Below are 26309 nucleotides of genomic sequence, written 5' to 3'. Positions count from 1 at the left end.
CTAATAAGATAATAAATCTTATAATTCATTGAATTGACATTTTAGATCGAAATTACAATAATTAATTTGCTAGCACAAAATTAGTAATCAATTATTCTAATAAGATAATAAATCTTATAGTTTATTGAATTGACATTTTAGATTTCAATTACAATAATTGATTTGCCAGCACAAAATTAATAATCAATTATTCTAATAAGGTAATAAATATTATAATTCATTGAATTGATAATTTAGATCTCAATTACAATAATTGATTTGCTGGTACAAAATTAGTAATCAATTATTCTAATAAGATAATAAATCTTATAATTCATTGAATTGACATTTTAGATCTCAATTACAATAATTGATTTGCTAGCACAAAATTAGTAATCAATTATTCTAATAAGATAATAAATCTTATAATTCATTGAATTGACATTGTAGATCTCAATTACAATATTTGATTTGCTGGCACAAAATTATTAATCATTTATTACTAATTTAGAAAATTCAAACGGAAAATTTGAAAATTAATTAATTCATAACAACAAATTTAAGTTTGCACTTAGGCTTTTGTAGAAATTGAATTTATTTGATTTCTAATGATTATATCCACTAACTAATAGTGTTTAAAAAAAGCTTGTCAAAAAGACATACGTATCTAAGAAAGGCTGGTACTTAAGTGAGCCTAGTGCTCCACCACCGATCTGAAGCTGATCTGGCTATTATTTTTTGGATATATCAACTGGACATTCAAAATTCAATACAATTTTTGGTGCAATCTTTTAACATATACTTTTTGCCTTCATTCAGGTTTCTGTCCCTTCTCTACAATCTTGAACTTATGGCCTCAAACACTAATGACCACCTTAGTGCCAAACCTAAAAAATTTGATGGCCATAACTTTAGAAGGTGGCAGAACCAAATGCGGTTCTGGCTCACCACATTATGATTGATCTCAACCATAAGTAAAAGCACTACTAAAGTTGATAGCGAGTCCAACCCAATTATTTCATGATATGCTACTCGCCAAAACTTAAATCGGAACTCAACCTCCTGCAACACTGAGCCTTCTGCCTCCATCAGCACACCCTCTAGGACACCTGATTATATAGACTATCATTGCATCCATAGAATCCTAGGTGCCTTTTCTGAGGGGAAGTATGATAACTCTGGGACACTTTAGATAGCAAATATGGTTTTGATGATGCTGGGGTAAAGAGGTTCAAGGCCTCCGACTTCAATAATTTTAGGATGGTGGACTCAAAGCCTATAAATGACCAAATCCATAATTCTGAAATCCTGATCCACCAGCTTAGGGCTAATGGAACCAATTTGGATGAATCATTTCAGGTAGCCTGTCTGATAGATAAACTACCTACTTTCTGGTCTGATTTTACTAAGACTCTGAGCCATACTCAAGGAGGTCTCACCCTAACCCAAGTTTTGAACTCCATTAGAATTGAAGAGTAGCATAGGCTCACGAGTAAAACCAATACTGGACACAAGAATATGCATATAATGTAGAGACCCCACCTAAGAAAAATCATAATCGATCCTTCCGTAAGAATTTCAAAAAGAAACCCTACAACCCTAGAAACCCTAACCACCACTACAATGGGATACTTATTCAATCCCAGGAGCAGAAGAAGAAAAAAGAGGAAGGTGGTGCTCGTTTCTATTATGTGTGTGGTCGGACCAACCATTTGTCTTCCCAGTGCTTCTATAAGAAGACTGCACCTCTTCAATCCAAGAAGAAGGATCTACACACAACTAGCGCTCAAGTCAACATGGTGACTTCTGGTGCTGGATCCTCTAAGACAGTTTTCAGGTCTGTTTTCTTCACTCCTAAAGTTAACATGACTTTACAAGCACTTGATTGGTGGATTAATACCGAAGCTAGTATTCATATTTATTCGGATCGCTCTTGGTTTTCTTTTTACCACGTCTCAAGTGGAGGAGCTATGATCATGGCAAACAGCTCGGAGGCGCGTGTGCTAGGAGTGGGACGAGTGGGCTTAAAGCTTACCTCTGGAAAAGTCCTGTCCCTGTACGGCGTCCAACATATTCCAATTATTAGAAGAAACCTCATTAGTGATTCCTTGCTTGTCCAGCAAGACTATCGTCTTGTTTTTAAGTTCAATAAAGTTGTAATTTCTTATGGTGTAATGTTTATTGAAAAGGGTTCATAAGTGAAGGATTGTTTAAGTTGAATGTAATAGCTCCTTCAATGAATGAAAATTCTTTGATTATGAATATAAAACCTCCTTCTATTTGGTATGGTATATTAGGTCATATAAATTATAATTCAATTAAGCAACTTATGAACCTAAATCTAATACCAAAAAGTGATCTTAAGAACCATGAAAAATATCAAATTTGTATAGAAGCTAAACTTCTTAGGAAGCTTTTTAAATCTGTTAATAGGGATTCAGATCTATTAGAGTTGATCTATAGTGATGTTTGTGACTCGGGTAGAACTTCTAGAGAAGGTAACAGATACTTTGTGACCTTCATAAATGATTTATCCAAGTTCTGTTACATCTACCTAATTAAAACCAAGGATGAGGTGCTCAGCAAATTTAAGATTTTTAAGATTGAATCTGAGAACCAATAGAAAAAGAAAATTAAAATTCTTAGATTAGATTGGAGAGGTGAATATACATCTAATGATATAACTCAATTTTGTGAAGATCATGGAATCATTCATGAAGTGACTGCACCCTATTCTTCCCAATCAAATGAAGTAGCAGAAAAGAAGAATAGGACTTTAATGGATATGGTTAACTCAATGCTTATAAGTATAGAGAATTTGTGGGGAGAAGCTCTAGTTTCAGCCTGTTATATCATTAATAGGATTTTCTCTAAAAATAATTATCTAACCCCATATGAAGTTTGGAAATATAGAAAACCTAATCTTAACTACTTAAAAGAAAAAAATAGGACCTAAAACAGTGGATGCGATATTCATAGGATATGCAGCCAATAGTAATGCCAATAGATTTCTGATGATTAATTTAGAAGAAAATGATATTAGTAACAACACCATCATAGAAGCCAGAGATGCAACATATTTTGAAGACACCTCTCCACTTAGGACTAGAGTAGATAGTGGTATAACTAGTAGCTCTAGTAGAATAAAGACAAGTGAAATAGAAGTAGAAGTAGAACTTAGAAGAAATAAGAGATCCAGGGTAGAGAAAATATTTGGAGATGATTTCTATACCTTTCTTATAGAAAACACTCCAACTACTTTTGAGGATGCACTGAAATCTTTGAATTCACCTTTTTAGAGAGAAGTACAATAAAATGCAGTCAATTATCCAAAATCATACTTAGAAATCGACTGATCATCCTCCTAGCTGTAAAACTATAGGGTGCAAATGGATCTTTAAGAAAAAAAACTTAGGCCAGATAGCTCTGTAGATTAATTTAAGGCTAGATTAGTTGCCAAAGATTTTACTCAGAGACCTGGGATAGATTTCTTTGATGTCTATGCACCTGTAGCTAGGATTACAACTATTAGAGTCCTGATAATATTAGCCTTCATCCATAGATTAGTGATTCATCAAATGGATGTGAAAACAACTTTTCTAAATGGAGACTTAAATGAAGAAATTTATATGGACCAACCAGAGAGATTCATAATCCCAGACCAAGAAAATAAAGTTTGCAGACTAGTCAGAACTCTCTATGGCCTTAAACAAGCACCCAAGCAATGGCACTTGAAATTTGATGAAACCATAATGATATTTGGATTTGAAATCAATAGCATAGACGAATGCATATATCATAAGAGAGTTGAATACAAATTTGTGATCTTGTGCCTCTATGTAGATCTCAACCATAAGTAAAAGCACTACTAAAGTTGATAGCGGGTCCAACCCAATTACTTCATGATATGCTACTCGCCAAAACTCAAATCGAAACTCAACCTCCTCCAACACTGAGCCTTCTGCCTCCACCAGCACACCCTTTAAGACACCTGATGAAATAAACTATCATTGCATCTATAGAATCCTAGGTGCTTTTTCTGAGAGGTTGTATGATATCTATTACACAGTCAATAGTGCCAAAGAACTTTAGGACACCCTAGATAGCAAATATAGTCTTGATGATGCTGGGGTAAAGAGGTTCAAGGCCTCTGACTTCAATAATTTTAGGATGGCGGACTCAAAGCCTATGAATGACCAAATCAATGATTCTGAAATCCTGATCCACCAGCTTAGGGCTAGTGGAACCAATTTGGATGAATCATTATAGGTAGCCTGTCTGATAGATAAACTACCTACTTTCTGGTCTGATTTTGCTAAGACTATGAATAAGCATACTCAAGGAGGTCTTACCCTAACCCAAGTTTTGAACTCCATTAGAATTGAAGAAAAGCATAGGCTCAGGAGTAAAACCTCTACTGGACACAAGAATAAAGCATATAATGTAGAGGCCCCACCTAAGAAAAATTAGAGCTGATCCTTCCGTAAGAATTTCAAAAAGAAACCCTACAACCTTAGAAACCCTGGCCACCACTACAATGGGAAACCTATTCAATCCCAGAAGCAGAAGAAGAAGAAAAAGGAAGGTGGTGCTCGTTTCTGTTTTGTGTGTGGTCGGACCAACTATTTGTCTCTCCAGTGCTTGTATAAGAAGACTACACCTCTTCAATCCAAGAAGAAAGGTCCACCCACAACCAGTGCTTAAGTCAACATGGTGACTTCCGACGTTGGTTCCTCTAAGATAGCTTTCATGTATATTTCCTTCTCTCCTGAAGTTAACATGACTTTACAAGCACTTGATTGGTGGATTGATACCAGAGCTGGTATTCATATTTGTTTGGATCGGTCCTGATTTTCTTTTTACCAGGTCTCAAGTGGAGGAGCTGTGATCATGGCAAATAGCTCGAAGGCGTATGTGCTAGAAGTGGGACGAGTGGACTTAAAGGTTACCTCTGAAAAAGTTCCGTCCCTGTACGGCGTCCAACATATTCCAGTTGTTAGAAGAAACCTCATTAGTGGTTCCTTGCTTGTCCAGCAAGGCCATCGTTTTGTTTTTAAGTTCAATAAAGTTGTAATTTCTCATGGTGTAATTTTTATTGAAAAGGGTTCATAAGTGAAGGATTGTTTAAGTTGAATGTAATAGCTCTTTCAATGAATGAAAATCTTTTGATTATGAATATAAAACCTCCTTCTATTTGGCATGGTAGATTAGCTTATGTAAATTATAATTCAATTAAGCAACTTATGAACCTAAATCTAATACCAAAAAGTGATCTTAAGAACCATGAGAAATGTCAAATTTGTGTACAAACCAAACTTCTTAGGAAGCATTTTAAATCTGTTAATAGGGATTCAGATCTATTAGAGTTGATTCATAGTGATGTTTGTGACTCGGATAAAACTTCTAGGGGAGGTAACAGATACTTTGTGACCTTCATAAATGATTTATCCAAGTTCTGTTAAATCTACCTAATTAAAACGAAGGATGAGGTGCTAAGCAAATTTAAGATTTTTAAGATCAAATCTGAGAACCAATAGAAAAAGAAAATTAAAATCCTTAGATCAGATCGGAGAGGTGAATATACATCTAATGATATAACTCAATTTTATGAAGATCATGGAGTTATTCATGAAGTGACTGCACCCTATTCTTCCCAATCAAATGGAGTAGCAGAAAGGAAGAATAGGACTTTAATGGATATGGTTAACTCAATGCTTATAAGCTCAAGAGTATCAGAGAAGAACTTAGGAATTCTTATTCTTCAAAGCCTATATGCTCAAATAATAGGCTCACCAGAATTACTAGCAAACTACACCAGGCCAGACATAGCATATGTTGTAAATAGACTTAGTAGATATACTGTTAATCCAAATAGAGATTACTAGACAGTATTAAAGAGGATCCTTAGGTATCTTAAGGGTACCAAATCCTATAGCTTGCACTTTAGTGGGTTTTCTACTATTCTATAAGGCTATAGTGATGCCAACTGGATCAACGATATCTTAAATGTTAAATCCACCACAGAATATGTTTTTCTTCTATGAGGTGCTGCTGTGTCTTGAAAATCCATCAAACAAACACTGATATCTAGAAGTACCATAGGCTCTGAACTAATTGTCTTAGACACCACTAGCATTGAGACTGAGTGGCTCAGAGATCTACTAATAGACCTTCCTACAGATGAGTCACCTTTACCACCTGTCTCCTTATATTGTGACTGTAAATCCGCAATAGATAAATGCAACCAAGAAAATGCCAATGTAAAAATAAACAGGTACTTAAAAGTGCGTCATAAATCATTAAAATATAAATTAAAGAATAACATTATTGCTCTAAATTTTGTAAAATCAAAAAATAATTTGGCTGATCAGCTTACAAAAGGTTTATCTAGAATAGTGGTTCTAGAGTCGTCGAGGGAGATGGAGCTTAACCCATAAAGATAGATCACTACGGTGGGAACCCAACTTTAAAAGGTTCAATGGATAGAAACAAACCGGAGTGTGACTAAGAGGAGCACTGTTTTATGTTTTCCTCATCCCTATGGCGCTAGTGCTCATAAAAGCAAGTGGTAGGATGAGTTTGTTTGTATAACTCTTAATGAGTCCGAGACCTAAGAGGCATGAGCTTTCTTGCTAGCTTTCTTATTAGGATTCACCTATATGTGCAGTCGTGAGGCCGCGATTATGAGAAAAGAGCTATTTCCTAAAAAGTACATGATAGATACCTGCGCATGCTATATTAGCGCAACCCGCTTAGAACCCAGATCGGGCTATATTATATGTGTTGTTGATTTAATCTGAGCCATGGACCGAGGTTCAAGGTTAAGACCACCTTGGCTCCACAGATGTAATCAATTGTCACTAAATGAAGGTTCAAACCGAAAGGTACCTACACCTATTACATAATATAAGATATCCAGCATTTTATTTTGATTTTAAAATTATTAAAAAATAATAATTTTTGTGGGGGATTGATTGAAAAATTAAATGCTAACGCAACCATTCTCAGGCCGCATGCGCAATAGCAAGCGGGCGCCCGCTGCCATTTTTTTTTCTTTCTTCATTTGAATTTTGCGAAATCACAGTGGGCGCATCAATGGAAAGCGTGGACGCGTCCGCAAAAAGATACATTTGCCCCTGCACAATTACCCCTATAAATACCTCTTGATTTTATCTCTTTCGATATACGAGAAAATAGAAAACAATACTGAAAAAATTCTGGAGAAAAGTTCTTCCTTCTCTTAGCCACTTGTGATTTTTATTTTTGCGCTTTTATATTTTATCCTTTTTGCTTTTGTTCTTCGCTGGATCTGCAAGTTCGATTGGGTTCGTTTTGACTTCTTCCGATTAAGGCTGCAAATGGGTCGGGTCGACCCGAGACCCGACCCGACCCGACCCGACCCGTGTAGACCCGACCCGACCCGAATTTTAGGACCCGCGGGTCCGGGTCGGGTCCTAAAATTGGACCCGAATCATTTTCTGAGTCGGGTCTGGGTTTACCGAAGAGACCCGACCCGACCCGAATGGACCCGAAGAGAGAGAGAGAGAGAGAGAGAGAGAGAGAGAGGGGGAAGCAAAAGAGATTTTTTTTTTTTGTGTGTGTGTGTGTGTGTGTGTTTGTGGGTTGGGGGGGGGGGAGTAGGATTCAAGCGTGGAAGGATAGCAACAAGCATAAAATCCAAAGGAACCTCGGCCCGTTAGGATTCTATCTCCATCTATTACACTGTTGATACCTCTGGTGTCTCGGTAGCTGGCTTTTTTTTTTACTTTCTGTTTTCTGGTTTTTGTTTCTTTTAACTTTTGCAGAGAGGAAGTGAGGGAACACTGAACTGAACTGAATATGGGTCGCGCCAGTTTTCTGCAATGGAAGTGGATTTTGGAAGAAGGTCTGGGATTTTTTTTGTCCTCGTGAGAGGGGAGCTGGAAGACACCAAGTTCCGTCCAATCAGTCATATAGATAAAAAATAGTGTGATATGAAATTTGGCTTGTAGACCGACTTAGTTATAAGTCATGGGTCATCTGTTCTGACCGGAGGTCAATTGCAAGTCATGGGTCGCCCAGCATCTCATAATTATGATATGACCAAATTAGATTTGCCCAAATTTTTTTTCTAAAACACAAAAAAATGGATCCGATCGGACCCGAACCCGACCCGACTTGGACCCGAATCCGATCCGGACCCGACTCGGACCCGACCCAACCCGACCCAATTTTCAACCGGGTCGGGTCTGGGTCCAAAATTAGGACCCGAACAAAAAATCGGGTCGGATCGGGGTCACTTAGGACCCGATCCGACCCGACCCATTTGCACCCCTACTTCCGATACGTACCGAAGAAGAAGTTGTAGGGTCGTCGTATCTCAGAGGAGGATTGTCGGAAGACCCGTACATGGGGCAAACACTTCTTTGGGATAGCATCTACGCGCTTCGACCTGCCTTCAATCAGGCTATTTCCTCTAACTTATATTTTTAATTTAATATTAGTAGATATGTAGGATTTGCAATTTTGTGATTTAATTTTATTAAATGAATAGATTTATTTTGTGCTAGAATAGATTTATTTTGTGCTAGAATAGATTTATTTTGATGTCGAATAATATATATATATTATTCTCTATAAAGATTTTCCATTAATTGTAATTTTAGATTCATTTGTTTATTTAGATAATATATTGCTAACACGTATATACGTACGTATGTATGTATATGTATGTATGTATGGATATGTGTGTATATATGTGTGTATGTATGTGTGTGCATATATGTATGTATGTGTATGTATGTATCTATACATATGTATTGGTGTATGTATGTATCTATATGTGCACGCGGATACATACGTACATGCACTCGTGTTTAAATTGAAAGTCAATTGATATAAAGCCAATTAGATATGAGGCCATGTTATTACTAAGTATAATATATATATATATATATATATATATATATATATATATATATATATATATATATATATATATATATTATAGATCAACTGCAGTAACTAAAAAATATGCCAACTTGTATTAATAATTGGAGACTAAATCAAGCATTATGCGAACCTTTAAAAAGAAGAAAAAGAAGAAGAAGAAAAATCCTAATCCTGAGAGAGGTTATTACTTCAAACCTATGATGCACTAGGAGCAATCTCTTGTTATTCCTTACAATGTTAGATGTTGATAGCTTTACATGTGTCTAACATTGAGGCCCACATCAAGGGAAAGCCAATTTGCAGATCCAAGACTTTCATATTCTTTATCATCTGGCTAAGCCAACTCATCTCTTTCCATCTACCATTAATATTTCTCTTCTTGCATAGCATGTGGTGGTACGAAGACTCGTCAATTTGGAGGAGACATGCAACATGCAGAATACAACAGTCAAAGTACACGTGAGATAGAGATTTAGAGATCTGGTTAAAGATTATTGGATTAGACATTATTACATACACATGAATGGGAAACAGAGAAGAAGTTACCAAACAGCTGTATTATGTATGTATGTATGTATGTATATAATATGCGGAGTTAGAATCACTTGCCAGTGGAAGCAAAGTAAGGGTGTATATTTAGGCAACAAATCTAAAATGACAAGAGGTGCTCTCTCTCTCCTCTTTTTTTTTTTTTTCCCCTTCCGTGCTGCTGTTGAAGCGGATGTCTCGTATTAATCGGATATAAATACATCTAAAAAAAATCAAAAAATAACAAGTTTCGATGTGCACCGGATAATCTTCTCTCTTGTAGCTCTCTCCAGAAAGCTACATATAAGGCTATCCAATCTACTGCCTTGTTGGCTTTGCTATACAAATGCTTTACCTACGGATTGAGTGCTCTCACCTTTCAATATTCCTTTTCACACTAATGGGTCCAATCTAAGAACTACCCTAGTCTAACTTCATATAATTCAAGTTGTGTATCAAAAAAAAATATAATTCAAGTTGAATCACCGTCTGACAAAGTCTACAGAGTTGGAAATCTCATGCAATGACTCCGCAGTTATATTGTTGCATGCATATTTGTGCTTGGATCATTATAGTGGATTCCAAAATATGTAGGATAAGTGACCGGGGAGCAACTTGGATGGCTATCCTTGGAGTCCATGGAGAAGTGGGCGAAAAGGACGATGAGAACTAGTCTTGTAATTGTGCCCAGTGGAGTTGTACCAAACCTGTGGAATCCTAGCGAATAACACCTCACGGGGGCGTGGTTGGGAACTTGGTGGGGTGCGGCGTGGCATTTATTTATACCGCTGCCCTGCCTCCAGTGCCGTGGCGAGAAAAAACTTGCATCCCGGTCTAAACAGGATTTGATAAGACTGGGCTGAAAAACTACGGCAAAGGTCGTGTCTAGTAATTCTTTTTTTGAACGGAAACATAAAAATAAATAAAAATTATATTTAATTATTTTATTTTTATATTTTTTATTTTTATTATTTTTTAAAAAAAGAAAAGTTTTGCTTTTAGTTTTTTTAAAAAATATTTTTTCCAACCTTTTTTCCGTCTAATTTTATCCTCAACTCCGTTTGACTAAGCTATTTTTCCGCCGATGCCAAGCTATCTTTTGTCCCCAACCATGCCACCAATTCATCTTTATTTTTTTTTTGCTGCTTTCTTGACTGCTTTTTCGCTCCAAAAACTCTTATATGCTCGTCTACAACGCTTCATCTTTTCTCTTTTTTTCTCATTGTCGGCCACGCACCGGCCTTTACTGCAATAATAATAACAATAATAATAATAATAATAAAATGTAATTAGAGATATTTTCTATTGTCGGGAATTTGGAAAAGAAATTGTTTCAGTTATTTTTTTTAAAACAAAAAGCGACAGCAAAAAAATATGGTTGCTTGGTCATCATACGTATGCACAAATTTAGCTCTCAGAAAATAATCAGAATTTTTTGGAGGGCCAACAGTCCAGTAGATTTTATCAGAAATATAACAAAATCATAAAAGAATAGAAAGAGAGAAAAAAAAAAAAGTAGAAATAAGGGAGAGACAATGAGAAAATGGAGCCAGAAACATCATATTGCCGAGTCTGAGCTTAAAATCATAATTGAGCCCACAATTCACCAGTCCAACTTGGATAGCCAACAAAGCCTGGCCCACACAAGGGCTCTCCGAAAACAACTGTCAAATTTCAGAAAAAGGTCCACGCAAAGTTGTCTTCCAAGCAAAGCTTTACTATTAATTTCCATGCCTTGAAGGGGAAAAGGTCATCTTGATGATTTGTCAGCTAGTTGGCTTCTTAAAATATATACATACAAGCAGAATTTCAGAGCAGAACTATTTCTTCATTGAGATATTGAATTGTGGCTTTGCATTTCCTTTAACATCAATTAATTAATGATTAAAAATTTCAGGGAATTTGCATAAAAAACTGATACAACACAAGGTGTAGCTATAGGCAATATGATGAAATATACCATGCCAAAAGTTGAAGGAGCCACAAACGAAAACTGCAGCACACCATATTGATCTTCGAAGCATAACCTCATCGATTAAATCCCCCCTTCTTCATCCCCAGTGCACCAAAAACTACACTAATTTTTGCATTACTTGGAATTTCACAACTCAAATAATAAAAATTTCTTGCAAAACAACTTCAGTAGGAACATTGAGCCACTACTATTCTAGATCTGCTCATCAACCCTAGAACTATACGTATCTAATATCAATGGGGTATGCCACGTAACTTCATGAGAAAAACATCGATTCTACTTTATAATGTGGCTCCCCTAATGTGGCCATGCGTGAGATGCATCGCACCATCCATGCCGTGTGGCTGTTCACTGTAAGATCCAAAAATTAAGTCCTCCAATGAGATTTAGAGGCGGCACCGTACATCCATTCTGCCTCATCCCTAAAAGAGTCCTTGTGCTGTTGGTCTTTTCTCTCGTACCTGGATTTGAAGGTTTAGATTTGGGACTGAATTCGGTGAGGGGATTAGAGGGAACTAGCTGGCAAAGAGACTAGCTTTTGGAAAAGCTAGGCGCCTGCAATGCCGGTGTGACAAATTAGCATCCTACCAAATTCGTTCATTCCTTTTCATTCCCTTGTTTGTCTATAGTTTTGAGGATATTTGATTTGATTCACTATCTATTTGCTTGTTTCTTGATGATCAATGATTTTTATATCATTGTTCTCTAAAATTTTTTCTCCATTTCTCACTTTCAATTGGAAGAAACTGTGTTCCCAGTGGTATTGAGACCTGCTGTCGACATTCTCTGGACATAGCTGAAGATATCCTTCATGATTTTCATCGTGAATAACCTGGGTGACGGGAAACCAAGGATTTTAACGTATCAGAAACCTGGTATCTTGAAAATCCAACCACTGAAATCCACTGCAATTGGCTCAACCACCTCGGAATTGGACGGCAAGTACACCACGGTTCAGATGTATGCTCTTCAAGCTGACTGCACTTCTTCTACTCAAGCGTCTAATGCAGAGAGTTCCTTCAGTCTGGCTGGCAACAGTATATCTCTGGACAGCAAAGATAAACAGCATGCACCATTATCGATTGTAAACCATCCAAGTTCGATCATCTCATAGAGAATCGGCCAGAATTTAGATTTCATCATCCATATATTAACTGAATAATGCAGCAAGCCTGGTTCTATGGGGTAGCAAAGAGCACATGAATACAAGGAAAAGAAGAAATTTTGCCAAAAACGATCTCAGCTCTGAGAAGACGACCCAGGCGCACCTGAAGGGTACTGCTGCACTGCAGGAGGCGCAGGTGGAGGCGGGGGCGGAGCCATCATTGACTGGTAAGGAGGATACTGCTGCTGATAAGGTGGCGGTGCTGGGGCCATGTACCCATATGGTGCATAAAACTGTGGGTACTGGCCCTGAAGATGGGGCGGCATAACAGGGTAGGCTTGCCCTGAGCTATTTGGTGCCCGCAGCAGTGGCTGCTTGTCTGATCCCCCCTTGCTGTCGCTGGCTTCCTGAGACGGTACTAGAGCACCCATTCTCTGAGGATCCATTGAGGGGTAGAAGGTTCGCTCCGCTGGGGGCGGCGCTGGAATGTTAAAGTAGTGCAGTGGTGGCTGCTGCTGGTCCTGTGTGCCTGGTGGTTGAGGCTGCTGGTTGCTTTGCTGCTGGGATATAACAGCTCTTGGAAGCATCCCTCCGTGTGCCACGAGCCCTTGCCTTGCAGCCTCATCGTCTGGTACCTCCCCCTCTGGTTTGGAGGCCTGAGGCTTTCCCCACATCAGCTTCAGACGCATCCCTTTAATGACGAGTTTGTTGGCTAGGTCCTCTGCAGCCTTTTCTGCTCCTTCTCTTGTTGTGTATGTCACAAAGGCACATGCTCGTTGGAGCACCATCCTGATTGATTCAATCTCGCCATGGGCATAGAAGTGATCCCTCAGATCCTGCTCGGTGACTCGGGCATCAAGGCCCCCAACGTACAGTGTCCTTATGCCCTCATCTTCTGGGGGCGTCAGAGATGGCATCTCACCTGCCTTGCTTAACAGCTTCAGAGCGACTGGGTCATTCACCCTACAAACAAGGGATGCCATTATCATGAGAGAACAGCACTTCAATGAAAAAAAATCACAATAAAGAAAAAAAATTCACAAAGTATTCGCAACCAGACAATTAAGAATGATCAGAATGAAGACATGCACAAGACATGCAGATTGAAATGTATCAAAAATCTAGATTCAGATGCAAATGTTAGGTTTTTGTTGAGTCAGTGTTACCTCAACAATATCTAGCCCATTAGAACACTATCCATAAAACCAACTTGCTTTAAACCAAAAACCTAATAGTGGCAATGAGGGAATGACCAGCTAATTAGAGCTTCATCAATACTTATAGTTCATCAATGTCCCCCATGATCCAGATTTGTGCATGAACAGGTCAGGTACAAAATTGCCACTATTCCTAAGTCAGTTCTTTTATTGGGCTCAGGAGGTCCACTCGAAAATGGATTGCAGAAATTTAAGAACTGCTGGACTTGCACGATTTGGTCAATAAGCAACCGATATTCTGGCCAGATGAAACACTTCATATCATCACAGCAAAAGCAATCATCAGGGTAAAATGACTCTAAAAGCATAGCTAGCATCAATTGCGCTGCACTCAAGCTCATAGCAATTAAATTTGAGCTGTATCATTGGCAGGCATATATTGCTGGCTAGAAATATAATGTGAATGGAACATACAAGCAAGTACAGTATATGATCTCAAACAAAGATAAGGAACTCAGATTACAATATATTAATACAAATAATACATTCAAGGGGCTATTCCAGGGGTCGCGCCCAGTTTGCTCTCTCTTTTTTCCTTTTTTTCTGAGGAGGTGGTTGTAAGAGCCCTCCAATGCAAGAATTTGATTACAAGCAAATGCTCAAGTTTTGCATACCATCTTAAAACAGTATCCACTATTCATAGGATGTGAGTTAGCACAGCAGTTCTATTGAGCAAAATATAAACAATTCAACAGATACTAAAACATGGCAAATAACCTTAATGGTTTGTGCCAGCAGCTTAATGAAGATTCCAAGGCACCCATTGAAAGAATGCAACTAAGATCAAGCTACCAGCACAAGCCAGAAGGCTTATATGCATCCTATTGATTCCATGTATTTTTTTCTCCCTTCTGTGTACTGAAGTAAACCTACATCCCGAACAAAAAGGTGATGATCAGCTGTCATACATACCCATAATACCGATCTTTTATGTTCTGCTGGGATAACTCCCCAGTAACAGGCATCTCATGCCGATATGGACATTCAGCACCGCGTGTGCATTCACCACGCGCATAAAAGCTACAAACATGTGCCCGATTCCTTTTGTAATATGGTGTTGTCCTTTGAAGCTTTAAAATGGTGTCATTTGGACGCGCCTTTCCATATGAAGACTCATAATCAATGCCAGCTCTAGCCTGTAAAGGAGGTGATATGTCAATAGATGTACATTAGCTGCAGAAGAATGGAAAAGGAGAGATAACACTCTGACTGGATGCTTTAAAAACAAGCATATATGTATACTAGATGAGAGTATATTCTAAATATTAAATCTGTATATGGTACCAGTTAATGTGGTCAATTTTTATTTATTGCCTGGATAAGGTCATAGACGCCAGGTCAGTTATAAATTGAACTCAGGATATGTTCCGGCATTCTAGTAAGATCCAGCAGCCACATGGACACACCTCACATCTGCACAAGCTCAGCCCTAAAAACCGTTAGTCTCTCCACATGGAAAATTATATTAGATGTGGGAGGACATGCGGTGGCGTGATTGTTGAGTTGATCCGGGCAACTGGAAAATCTCAGTGTGATCATAAGTAGAGTATATTAAATGAAATCATTGTGCAAGGTATTGTGCCATCAGAATGTATCTCTGCTCCCAAATGGAGGAGCAACACAGACAGAGACTGTTGTCATTAGTGAATCAAATTGAGGTGCTTTTTGTCTTCGTATTCCTTCAAAAAGTAAAGAACTTATTCCTGAACTGCCAGCTATCCCCTAATCTCAAGTTTCCTTTACTTCATAAGCACTTCCCAACTTTTGGCATTGCATATGTGATATGCCTCATTGCAAGGCAGTGCAACAGCTAAAAAGTTTTGAAGTCCTGCCTTAAAATAATTGTTATGCATTGACTAGCATAGATAATGAAGAGGCTAGAAAGGAAAGATGCATCAGGAAGCCACCACAGGCAGGCTAATCATATCAAGAATGGTACAAATAGGTGACCAGAAAGTGGATGAAATTTGATTTTGAAACCATAAAAGTAACCTTAAGTGAGGTGGATAAGAAGAAACTATCTTACAGATAGCATTTCTAAAATATGAACAGTTGTACAAATTAAATCTTTGACTTGTGACCATACTTATTTTCAGTGGCGACTTCATCAATTCTTGGTGCGAACCTCAAGTAAAAAGTATGAATTTCCATGATATGGGTATTTAAGAAAAGGTGGCGTACGTTGGATTATAAGACAAGACAAATGGTGATGGAATATGAGATGAGACCTTAATAGCTCCCATATTTTCAATTGAGAAAGAGGGTCTTTTTCCCTGACAGATCCGAGTAATTAATTGATGCAGGAGCATCAACAATCAAGGCAAGTAATTGAAAAGACTGCAGTAGAACTAAATTCCAGGGTCAGATTCTCCATCCATCTGGCGCTGCCCTTTTTACTCCACCAACAAAAATACATATATCATTTGCCACTAAGTACAAGCATTCATCAAAGAAAGCAAGCTGACTGTCAATAAATCACAAGAAATATCTACTCCCAATTTAGAACCTAAGATTTTCTTGCTTCTCCAACGAAGTGCAAGATGAAAACAACATCAGAATCCACCAGCTAATCTACATGACCACAAGGGGGCCCCTTCCTCAGTTCTTTGGTGCCCAAAAAAAAATAAAAAAAAAACAACTTTGAAAAATGCCACAGCTACCATAGACAATGGTTATCAAGGCAAGCCCAACCAAGAAAATGGATTTTACTATGAGGAAAAAAACAGAGTCAAGGATAATTTGGGATGATGAATAATGTTCTAGTGTTATGGGTTATGTGCCTGTGGCAATTTTTTGGTTAAACATGGATTATAATGTTAGCATCTACTTGAGAGGGTAACAAGGATCAGCAACTTCCACTAGCAGTAGTGCTACAGGCAACTATCATTAATCTTTCATTCATACATGGCATTTTACCTAATTAGTGATCTTTAGGAATGACTGTAAACATAGATTCAGGAGCCGTCAAAATGGAATGGTGCCATCGGTAATGTACCATTCTGATGTAGAATCGATACCAATACTAGTATGTACTAGTATGTACCGGCTCTACCAGTCCATTCTCTATACCGAACATACTGGTTGGTACCAACAGTAGTTTTAATCTTTTTGATGTTTTCAGGTCCGGGACATACTATCGGTTGGTACTGTACTTATACTGTACCATTTTGATGGGAAAAAACATATAAGGTTCAATACTGGTATTTAAAACTTTGATCATAAAGACATAGTGAATTGTCACTAGATATCTTTCTATTAGTCCAAGATAAGACTTTTATGACTTGATTATAGACAAAATCACTAGAGATAAAGGTTTCAATGTGCCGTCTGGAGATTTACACCTATGCATCCCCATCCAAGCAACAACTTTCCTTCTTTAAAGCCTAAGAATATCCTTACCTTCAAAAGAATCATAACAAACTCCTAGGTTTAATATTCATCATGAATGTTCATAGTTTATAATGCACATTGTCCATAAAGATAACCACAGAACACAGGATTATGGTTCATAAAGATAACCACAAAAACCAGGATTTCCTCATATTTTGAATGCAAAATACAGGCGTTGAGGATATACAACACCCCAAATCATTATTCTTCAGTATTTTTCACATGAGTCCAGGATCAGTGAAGTAACCTCGAACAGTTCTCCATACAAGGGAAGCATGGTAGAGCTACCATCATATTACTTATAGCATTTGAAAACGCAAGCATTACTTGGACAAGAGGAATTATGGTTGAATAAGGAAAGCATTCACACTAGGCCAAGGAGTAACTTAATTTCACACCAAATAATATTGTAAGGTGAGAAGTTCTCGATAAAAGGGCCATTATAAATTACGATAAGGCATAACAAAAGGATAGTATGGTAATTGATTCATAGCAACCTTGAGGAATAAGAAAATGATAGATGTTATCATCAACAAGATGCAATACCCGATCCACTTATCAACAATTAGCATGCTTATAAGAAAAAAATCTATGTTAAACTTGGAGAAAAAGCCTATAACATCAGAACACTTATTAAGCTTTCCAGTGCTTTTAGTATCCCAATTAAAATCCCAATGACAAAAGTTGTGGTCAACATAATAACAAGTGTTGAAATAGTTATAAGTCCATCCCATCTCCCCCCACCCCTGCAAATTTTGTTTTTTAAAAAAAGTACAAAGAGCTGGAACATTTATCATGGTCTCATGCTAGTCTTAGGAAATGATTTAAGTGTTCGTACACAAGGTGTGCTGGCAAATGGCTGACATGACACGTGACTGGACATGCTGAAACAAATAAAAAGACTTAAAAAACACTTTAATTAAAATAATAAGAAAAACTAAAAGGTACCATGTCAACCTGTTTCAGGTGCCAGGACTGGCCCTGCAATGGCCAATTTTAAGTGGATACCAAATCAAATTTCACTATTTAGGTGTGGATTCAATTTTTCATAGGAAACTTGAAGGCGTTTGATAGACCTTTCAGAAAACCCTCAAACTTTCAATTCAAGAAAGCTAGGATTGGTTAGACTTACAATCAAGCAGTTCTGCCCCATTCTTACACGAAACTCTCTTTCGTAAAAGCTTTAGAACTTTAAACATAGAACTCTGACAACACCAACAGCAGTCAAATATCCCACATCAAAACCCTTCCCTTCGCTATCTACATTACATTTTCCTTCTATATTTTCCTTTCACCAGCTTTGGATGATCAATAAACATCTAAAATACATTAACACATGCTATGATACTCCAAAAAATTTCAGTGTTCATGCAATACTTATCGATAATCATAGGTTTACAATTTTAGAATTTCCTCGAACTAGGACTACAAGTAATGTGCTCTCAGACAAACCTTTCCTTAGCTAATTTTACACTTCAGATGCCACCTTGATTTTTTTTTTTAAAAAAAAAAAATCCTCAAGTATCATTTCTACCTACTATCCTCATACTTCAGCTCTTCTCAAAGTTACCTCAACATAAAGCATGATAGACAAAAGATTGTTTTTTAATCAGCACATAAAATAACTCTGAAGATGGTGATTGATTTTCAGGATCCTTTAGCACACTCCTGAGTTTTCTTGGCTTTTCTCAACAAATTGTGTATCAACAAAACTTTAGATGTAAATTAGCAGGTTTTGTAATGCTTTGATTCACTTCCATGGGAGGTGTAGATAAGCTTACTTTAAGCCAAACCCGCCAAAAGTATCTTTTCCCAATAATGTGTAGTATTCTAAAAGTTTCATCTTCTTAATCTTTTGGAAGAGAAAAATTTTAGACTCCATAGTCTATCATGTTTTCACGATCAATGAAATTACATATAGCACCATTGATCATAATGTGCTTTTCTGTAAAGAATATGGAGCAATTAATTGAGACTAGTGATGTTTGCATTGATTGAAAAAACTTTCATTATGCAATTATTCCCAAAGCACCAATTTGGAGTCACTAGAACTAAAAGCTGCTTGTCATGGAGCCCGTTAAGCTACAGACAAATTGCTCTATCAACTAATCCCATTAATGAACTAAAAAAAAAAACAATTGATCCCTCTTCTGTTTTAGAGAATATAACCCTTGAATCTAGAAAAGTAATTCTTAGTCTAGCACAGAAGATAGGGAAAAAATCTAAAATTCAATACAATAGTTAAGTCTTTTACAATGTACCTCAAGTACCAAAATTTTCATTTTAGCTTATTAAGTCCTACCTACAGACCTCAATCAATTTTTTTTGAAAAAAAAAGTCTAATTAAACTCTGTTGCATATCTGTGAAAAAACCTACCATGTTCAATACCTACTAGATCCTCTTGCAAGGCACTGATACAAGAAAAACAAATACACACAAAAAAAGCAACACTAAATACCCCAGCAAAACAAAGAGTAAGAAATGACCACAAATTAAAATTGACAAAAAAAGTACCTCTTTAACATTAAAATGCGGCACAAAAACGTGATACTAGTAAAAAATAAAGTTAAAAAGCAAGTTAAAATAGGAAATAAGTACAGGCTGTTCACCAACACACCCTGCGGTCATGCTCTTCTGCAAAGTACTCCCTATTCACGTCGCTCTTCGGGATTGCATCATTGGAATTGATAGACAAGGCAGTGTCCCGAACCTGAACAGGCAACCCATACTCAAGATCCAGGAGGCAGACCTGGCACACGTTTTTCAGCTTACAGCATGTCTGGCAGATCTCTGTCTTTTTGTATCTTGCATCGCGTCCCGGTCTCCACCTGAAGACTGTAAATGGTCGTGTGCAGATCTTACACTCCTTGTCATAATCTGCCCTTGACTGTGCAATCCAAGCAGAGATACCAGGAAAGTCATTGCCCACTTCCATAATGAAATTTTAATTCAGGATATGAAACAAAAGACCATGACACGAGAACATTGCATATGAAACAAAAGCCATTACCCACCCAAGAGTACAACATTCATATAGACCAAACCATGTGCATGCAATTTGCACATGCAGAAAACTACAATTAGAATTATCTCACTCAAGCTCAAACCAGTTTTGAACATTAAAAGAAGTCAAAGCTATGTTCGATTACTTGTCAAAGAATTGTATTCCTATGAAGAAAAATTTTCTAAAGGTTGAAATTTAACTGAAATAAAAGCGCAAACTGCTGAGTTTAATCAGACCAGAGTTTGTAGCCCAAAAAACAAATGCCTTTGCTATTTTAATTAATGAGAATCAACTCTCGACTCTCTTAGTCTTAAGAGAAAATATAAACCTAGGAAGAAATAAAACATTTCATTTGGTGAATGCAGAACTTAATAAGATAACTGCTTCTGTTAATTTGTATGACATTTAGGGCTTGCCTCTCTTTTTCCTGCCAAAAAAAGACAGCACAAGTACTAAACCCCTTTATCACCATTCCAATTGGAAAACTTTCCCAGAAAATTTGAACTTCGTATGAAGAAAGGAAAAAAAAATCAACTATATTTAGACGCTATGTTTGGTGAGACCTACTATTACCTAAATCCCTTTATCACCATTCCAATTGGAAAACTCTCCCAGAAAATTTGAACTTCATATAAAGAAAGAAAGAAAAAAAAAGATCAAATACACTTAGACACTACATTTGTCAAGACATGCAACTCAGATTCGAAAAGCCAATTTAGCCCCATACTACTCTGACTGACAAAATTCTGGAATGTTAAAAGGTAACCAAACTTATGCAGAAACTAGAACATTTTTTTTAAAAAGAAAGTAAAGTTTCGTATGATTAGCGTTTCAGGTAGTTTAACCTTTGCAGGCAAAGACAGTGGTAGAAAGATCTTCTATCGCAATCGGCAATCCTATTAAAAAACTGGAAGAGATTTCAGTCTTATCCAAGAAAAGAAACAAGACGAATTATACTCCATTGTACCCGACCTAGAATCGTAATCCAGGGAGCAAATCGTTCAAAACGTTCACTTTTCCGGTCCTAAGATCATTTCTGGGCGCCAAAAGAAAACCAAACCTAAGCACAAACAACTCTATCGGCATAAAAATCAAGAGAATAAATTTAAGGTTTCTGTTCCTTCGTCCGGAAAGTTCTAGGGTTTCCGCTGGTGTCCTTCTTGAAGAAACACAATCTCGATCACAAATCTAACAGATCAAAGAACTGATCTTTATTTCATAAAAGATATGAACAAAACTCGGTTTATTTCTTAATCCTCCGATGCCTCCTCGATACCTCATTAGAAACTTTCTATTACCTCCCTATAAGAACACCAAACCAAAGATGGAATCAATAAATTGGAAAATAAGACAGGCTGCTGCTCCTTTTGCATCTATGGCTAGGGTTTCTAACTATAAGCTCCTTCGAATCCTCTTTCGAACGAAGGAAGAGAGTTAGGGAGAATAAAGAAAAGAAGAGAAGAAGAGATGGAAGAAGGCGCACCATTCGAACATAGGGGTTGTCGCCAAGGCAGGATTCGCAGATGATGGGGAAGTCGGAGCGCTCCCATCCGTCGGCCTGCGCGTCTCTCAGCAGCCGATGCGCCATTCCCGACGACGAAAGAAAAGGAGAAAGAGGGCAAGCGTTCCACCCGTCGCCGCTTATATAATATCCTATTAGGGCCCCTCGGACGGCCTAACCGGCCTTGGGTCCAACACATGGGCCCTCATGTTCACAGGACTGGCCCATCATAATATGGGCTTCAGGTCCATGTGTTTTTTAGATTTGAATTCTCTCTCTCTCTCTCTCTCTCTCTCTCTCTCTCTCTCTCTCTCTCTCTCTCTCTCTCTCTCTCTCTCTCTCTGGGGTTAGTCTATTTTGCTTGTTTTGTTTCCTGCTTTCTCTCCGCTATAGTCCCAATATAGGAGTGCATGTTTTGCACAACATAGGACTATAAATTTCTGGATATCCGCCATATCATCCATATTGAAGATGGACGACAATTGCTTATTTTGGAGGATCTGAACAATCATTCTCGGTGCCAAACACAAAGAACTCCTGAGATAGTTTGATAGTTGTCCATCTTCAAGATGGATAACGTGGTGGCTATCTAGTTGTATAATTCTCTATGGTGCAAAACATATACTGCAGAGGATTGCGACTCTCAACTATAATAGACATGCTTAAATGTGAATATATATTGCTCTCTTATTGTACATTGATACACGTTATTTATCTATTTAGAAGCTCATTGTTGGACATCCATGCATATGTATAGGTTAAAAGTCACCTGCACAATGTTGGTTTTGAGGGGCCACTTGAAGAAATAGCCTATGAGGTCCAAACAATTGAGGTTGTATATGTGTGATTCATGGCATATGTGGATGGTTCCAATCTACATACACTCACCCGATAATTAATTATTTTAAAGAAAAGCATTTCACAAGAGTATTGAACTAGACGAATGCAGAACCTTTCATTTTTTTGCTATGGAGTTTTACAATAATTATGTATTCGATCGCTTGCATTCTTGTATGGTATCTATCTAGAATATGCATAAAAATGTCCTCCATGCTTGCATATGTTAAACGGACAAAGGCCGGCAGTCGAGAAAAATGATGTTTGGGATGCCGAGCTCCGCCGCTGCTTGCCGTCCGAAGCTCGATATGCCATCCCAAACTGCAAGACTAGCTCGCGAACTCGCCGGCAACAATGCACTCTTAAGCCTGATTATGAGATCATTGATGACAAGAGGCCATCAAAGATAATGTATTTCAGAGTGGACAAAGGTGATGAAGCAGCCCTTGGAATGAAGCATCTTGGCTAGTTGAGGGAGGGTTTTATGTGGTCATGAGCGAGGCAAATGGCATGAGGCCTCTTTGCTTGCCTAGGCTCCATCAGGTAGTAGAAGAGACTCCATGCAATTACCTGAAACTTATAACCGGTTCATGTAGAGTTCCTTTGCTCTTCTCCTCATGTAGCAGGGCAGAGGAGTGTATAACTAAGTATATGGTCTATATTTTGGGCACTTACTGGGAGAAACGTACGCGTTATTAGGTAATAGGTATTGATACACTCACGTGCGAACTGATTTGTGGCTAGGAGGCACGCTCGAGCCGAAGCCTTCTTGGCAGGCTCGGGTCGAAGGTTTTAAACCTACTTGATAAATCGGCCGGGCTCGGACTCAAAGATTTAAGTCCACCATCGACTGATTTTTTTAATTATTATTTATTTATTATATTCATATATTTAATTGATAATTGGCGTTGGACTTCATTGCTTGTCGTGCTCATATTAGAATTCTATTTTTTTCTTATCCTAGTTTTCTATTTCAATTTTAGTTGGAATATTTTGTTTTTAGTGCTAATCTATTTTAGTTAATTAGGTTGAACCTTTGGCATGATAAATTTGGGTTTGTTTATTTAAGTTGAGATCGGATAGTGATGTTTTTATCTTTTCGTGAGAGTGAGAGTGTGTGGTTTTTATTAAGAGAGTGAGAGAGTTTCGTAAAAAAAAATGGTTAGAAGAGAATTTTTTTCAGTAAAGCTTCTTTGTGAGGAGGGAGCCAAAATCATTATTTCATCTTTTATTTTTTAAAATAATTTATTTTTCTCTCTCTAATTTTCTTTTTCTACAATTATTGCTTAATTTAATTCGTATTTGTTTTGATTCTAAGACGACACGTTTGATCTACCCCAAGTAGTATGCCATTCTACAATGTGAACTTAATAGAATCATAGATATGTTATTATTGAAAATATTTAATTATTCATATTTAATGTTTTGTAAAATATTTTTAGTATATTTTAATATTTTGTAAAATTTAAAAAATAGTTATGAAACATAGGTCTAGCCTAAAGCTTGCAGCCTGAGTAAGGGCCAGACTTAGGTTTAGAAGATAGGCTTGAAGTCCAGGCTGAGCCTAAGCATGAATTAATTGTGTTAATCTTTGAACAAAGTTTGACTCGGATCCCATATGGCTTGGCCCATGAATAGGTCTAGTTGCATGCTTCATGTGAGTTTGAAACCATGGAGTAATGTCCAATGGATGCCATGCAATTCAACCCATAAAAGCTAGCATGTCTTTTTTTCTAACTTTTTTTTTTTTTTTTGGACAGGCGCGTGTTGGACGTAGTGATTAAATTGGCCACTTGTCAGATGTTGAAAGCCACCGAGAGCAAATTAGCTGTTAAGGTCAGGGTTTCGTTGAACTGCTTCTATAGTTTTGCAGGCGTGGATATAAAAGTAAGTAGGAGATAAGAAAGAAGAAGACTTCAAATTTTAAAAAGCAAAGATAATAATGGTGTCTTTTCCTCCCCATTTGAGCCACTGATGGGAAAGAGATGAGGCTGCGGTTTCGTGTTCCCTGCTGGATACGTAACTCGACCTTCTTCTTTTTTTTTTCTTTTTTTTTTCTTTTCAACGCAACAGAGTCTCAAACAAAGCATGCAGGTGCGAAGACACGTGCCGACGTGTTTTAGTCCCATATCAATTATTTATTGAGTAGATTTTGGATACTTATATAAAATCAAGAAATTCAAATAATACTTTCTGGCTAGTCATTTTAGGTGAAATACTGAATTGTTACAAATGGCATTAGAGCCGATCCAGCCCACAGCCTATATGAATTAGGGGACATTGCAACACGAATCTATTGGAACTGACCACGGACCGATCGTAGTGTTTATGAATAGATTTGAATGTATTTGAACTCTTAGCCCGACGAGGACGTCAGAACTTGAACGGAGGAAGTATGTGAGGATCCGTACGGGCGTGTGTTTAGTCCCACATCGGTTATTCACTCGGTAGATCTTGGGTACTTATACAGGATCAAGGAACTAGATAATATCTTTCGACTAACCATTTTGGATGAGGTTTTGGATTGTTACAGTAGGAGTACAGCTAACAAGAAATGCTATATTATTCCTTTTTTCCTTCAACGCTTCTACGAATCAATTCCACAAGCAATTGATAGCAAAATATGCAAAGTGTCTTAAGTTAGTGGATTCTTGAGAGATTTGGGTGCAAGATGGCCTGTGACAAGTCAAAGTAATATCATAACAATATAAAATAATGGAAGGATGGAGGACATGGAGGACTAGAAGAATTCTGTTCCCTCCCAGTGACCTTTGGTGTGGATAATTGGGAATAAAGATCATCTTTGGTTCTCATGGAATATGTATTAAAATTGCAAGATGACTCCTCCTAACTTTGCAGCTTGTGAGGGTTTGCAAGTATACAGTGAAGACAGAATATGGATTGATTCACTGTCTAATGGTGATCTCCTGAAACGCTCTTGGCATAATTAAGCCTTCCTATTTTTTGATATTTCCTCTAAAAATTTTAGAGCTTTTGGAAAGAAAGGTTTGTTGCATCTCAGAAAAAAAAAAAGAAAAGAAGAAGAAGAAGAAGAAGAAGAAATAACAGAAGTTTAGGAAAATGAGATCATCAACATTAATCTCCATATGGTACTTTGACTAATCGTGAAAAAGAAGTGGCGACATTACTAAATAAGCCCAAGTTGTTATCATTCCCATTTAGTGTTCATGGAAACATATTGAAATCCTCATCATATCTTTTTGCTTATGTATCGGTTTGTGATTCGCATATTCATAGTAGACTCGGTCAAGTAAGACAAGACACTACTCGAAAAATTTATAGAATATTATTAAAGTTACCATCATCCTCTTATCGCAACTTTTAAAATTCTTTTTGACAACCATGTGGTAGGCACTTCACAACAAAGCTGAAATTTTTTGCTTTGATCCAAAAAAAATCAAATAATTATGCATTATTTAAAATATGTTATAAGTTGTGTCCAAGGATGGTAAATGATCTAAATAGCTTGAGCTTGATTTTGAAAAAGCTCAATTCCAGTTCTAAATAAGGCTGCAAATGGGTCGGGCAGGTTGACCTGTGACCCAACTCGAGCCAACGTATTTTGAAGGACCCGTGGGGTCGGGCTGGGTCTTAAAATTGGACCCGTTCCTTTTTCCAGATCGGGTCTGAGTTTACTGAATTCAAACCCGACCCGATCCATTTGAAATTTGGATAATTTTGAGTTTTCAATCCTACCACTCGATCTAATCCGACCTGAATTCATAGAATTATTTGGGCCCATGGGCTGTAGCTCGCAAGGGTGCAAACATAAGTTCTGAAGCCAAGGATAGGTTGAAATCGGATCTGACTCAGACTCGAA

General features: G+C 37.5%; 1 protein-coding gene across 1 annotated transcript; it reads right to left on the bottom strand.

Annotated features, from left to right (window-relative positions):
- Nucleotides 1–12493: 12493 nt before the first annotated feature.
- On the bottom strand, nt 12494–21747 carry LOC103714100 (zinc finger CCCH domain-containing protein 40-like). The gene is made up of 4 exons (XM_008801236.4): nt 21614–21747; nt 19744–20013; nt 14648–14871; nt 12494–13481 (listed from the first exon to the last, which is right to left on the bottom strand). The coding sequence occupies exons 1-4, from the start codon at nt 21716–21718 to the stop codon at nt 12653–12655; spliced, it is 1428 nt and encodes a 475-aa protein (XP_008799458.2). The 5' UTR covers nt 21719–21747; the 3' UTR covers nt 12494–12652.
- Between the last annotated feature and the right edge of the window lie 4562 nt (nt 21748–26309).

This window comes from Phoenix dactylifera, chromosome 9 (assembly GCF_009389715.1).
Source record: "Phoenix dactylifera cultivar Barhee BC4 chromosome 9, palm_55x_up_171113_PBpolish2nd_filt_p, whole genome shotgun sequence".
NCBI classification, from domain to species: domain Eukaryota; kingdom Viridiplantae; phylum Streptophyta; class Magnoliopsida; order Arecales; family Arecaceae; genus Phoenix; species Phoenix dactylifera.
This window is presented reverse-complemented; position numbering and strand designations above follow the sequence as displayed.

Excerpts from the sequence above, each read along its gene's own strand:
- LOC103714100 (XM_008801236.4), bottom strand. The coding sequence starts at position 21,718 with ATGGCGCATCGGCTGCTGAGAGACGCGCAGGCCGACGGATGGGAGCGC. Across the intron at positions 14,872-19,743 it reads CAGAAGAGCATGACCGCAGG|GCTAGAGCTGGCATTGATTA; the intron begins GTGTGTTGGTGA and ends CCTCCTTTACAG. Across the intron at positions 13,482-14,647 it reads ATAAAAGATCGGTATTATGG|GGTGAATGACCCAGTCGCTC; the intron begins GTATGTATGACA and ends CCTTGTTTGTAG.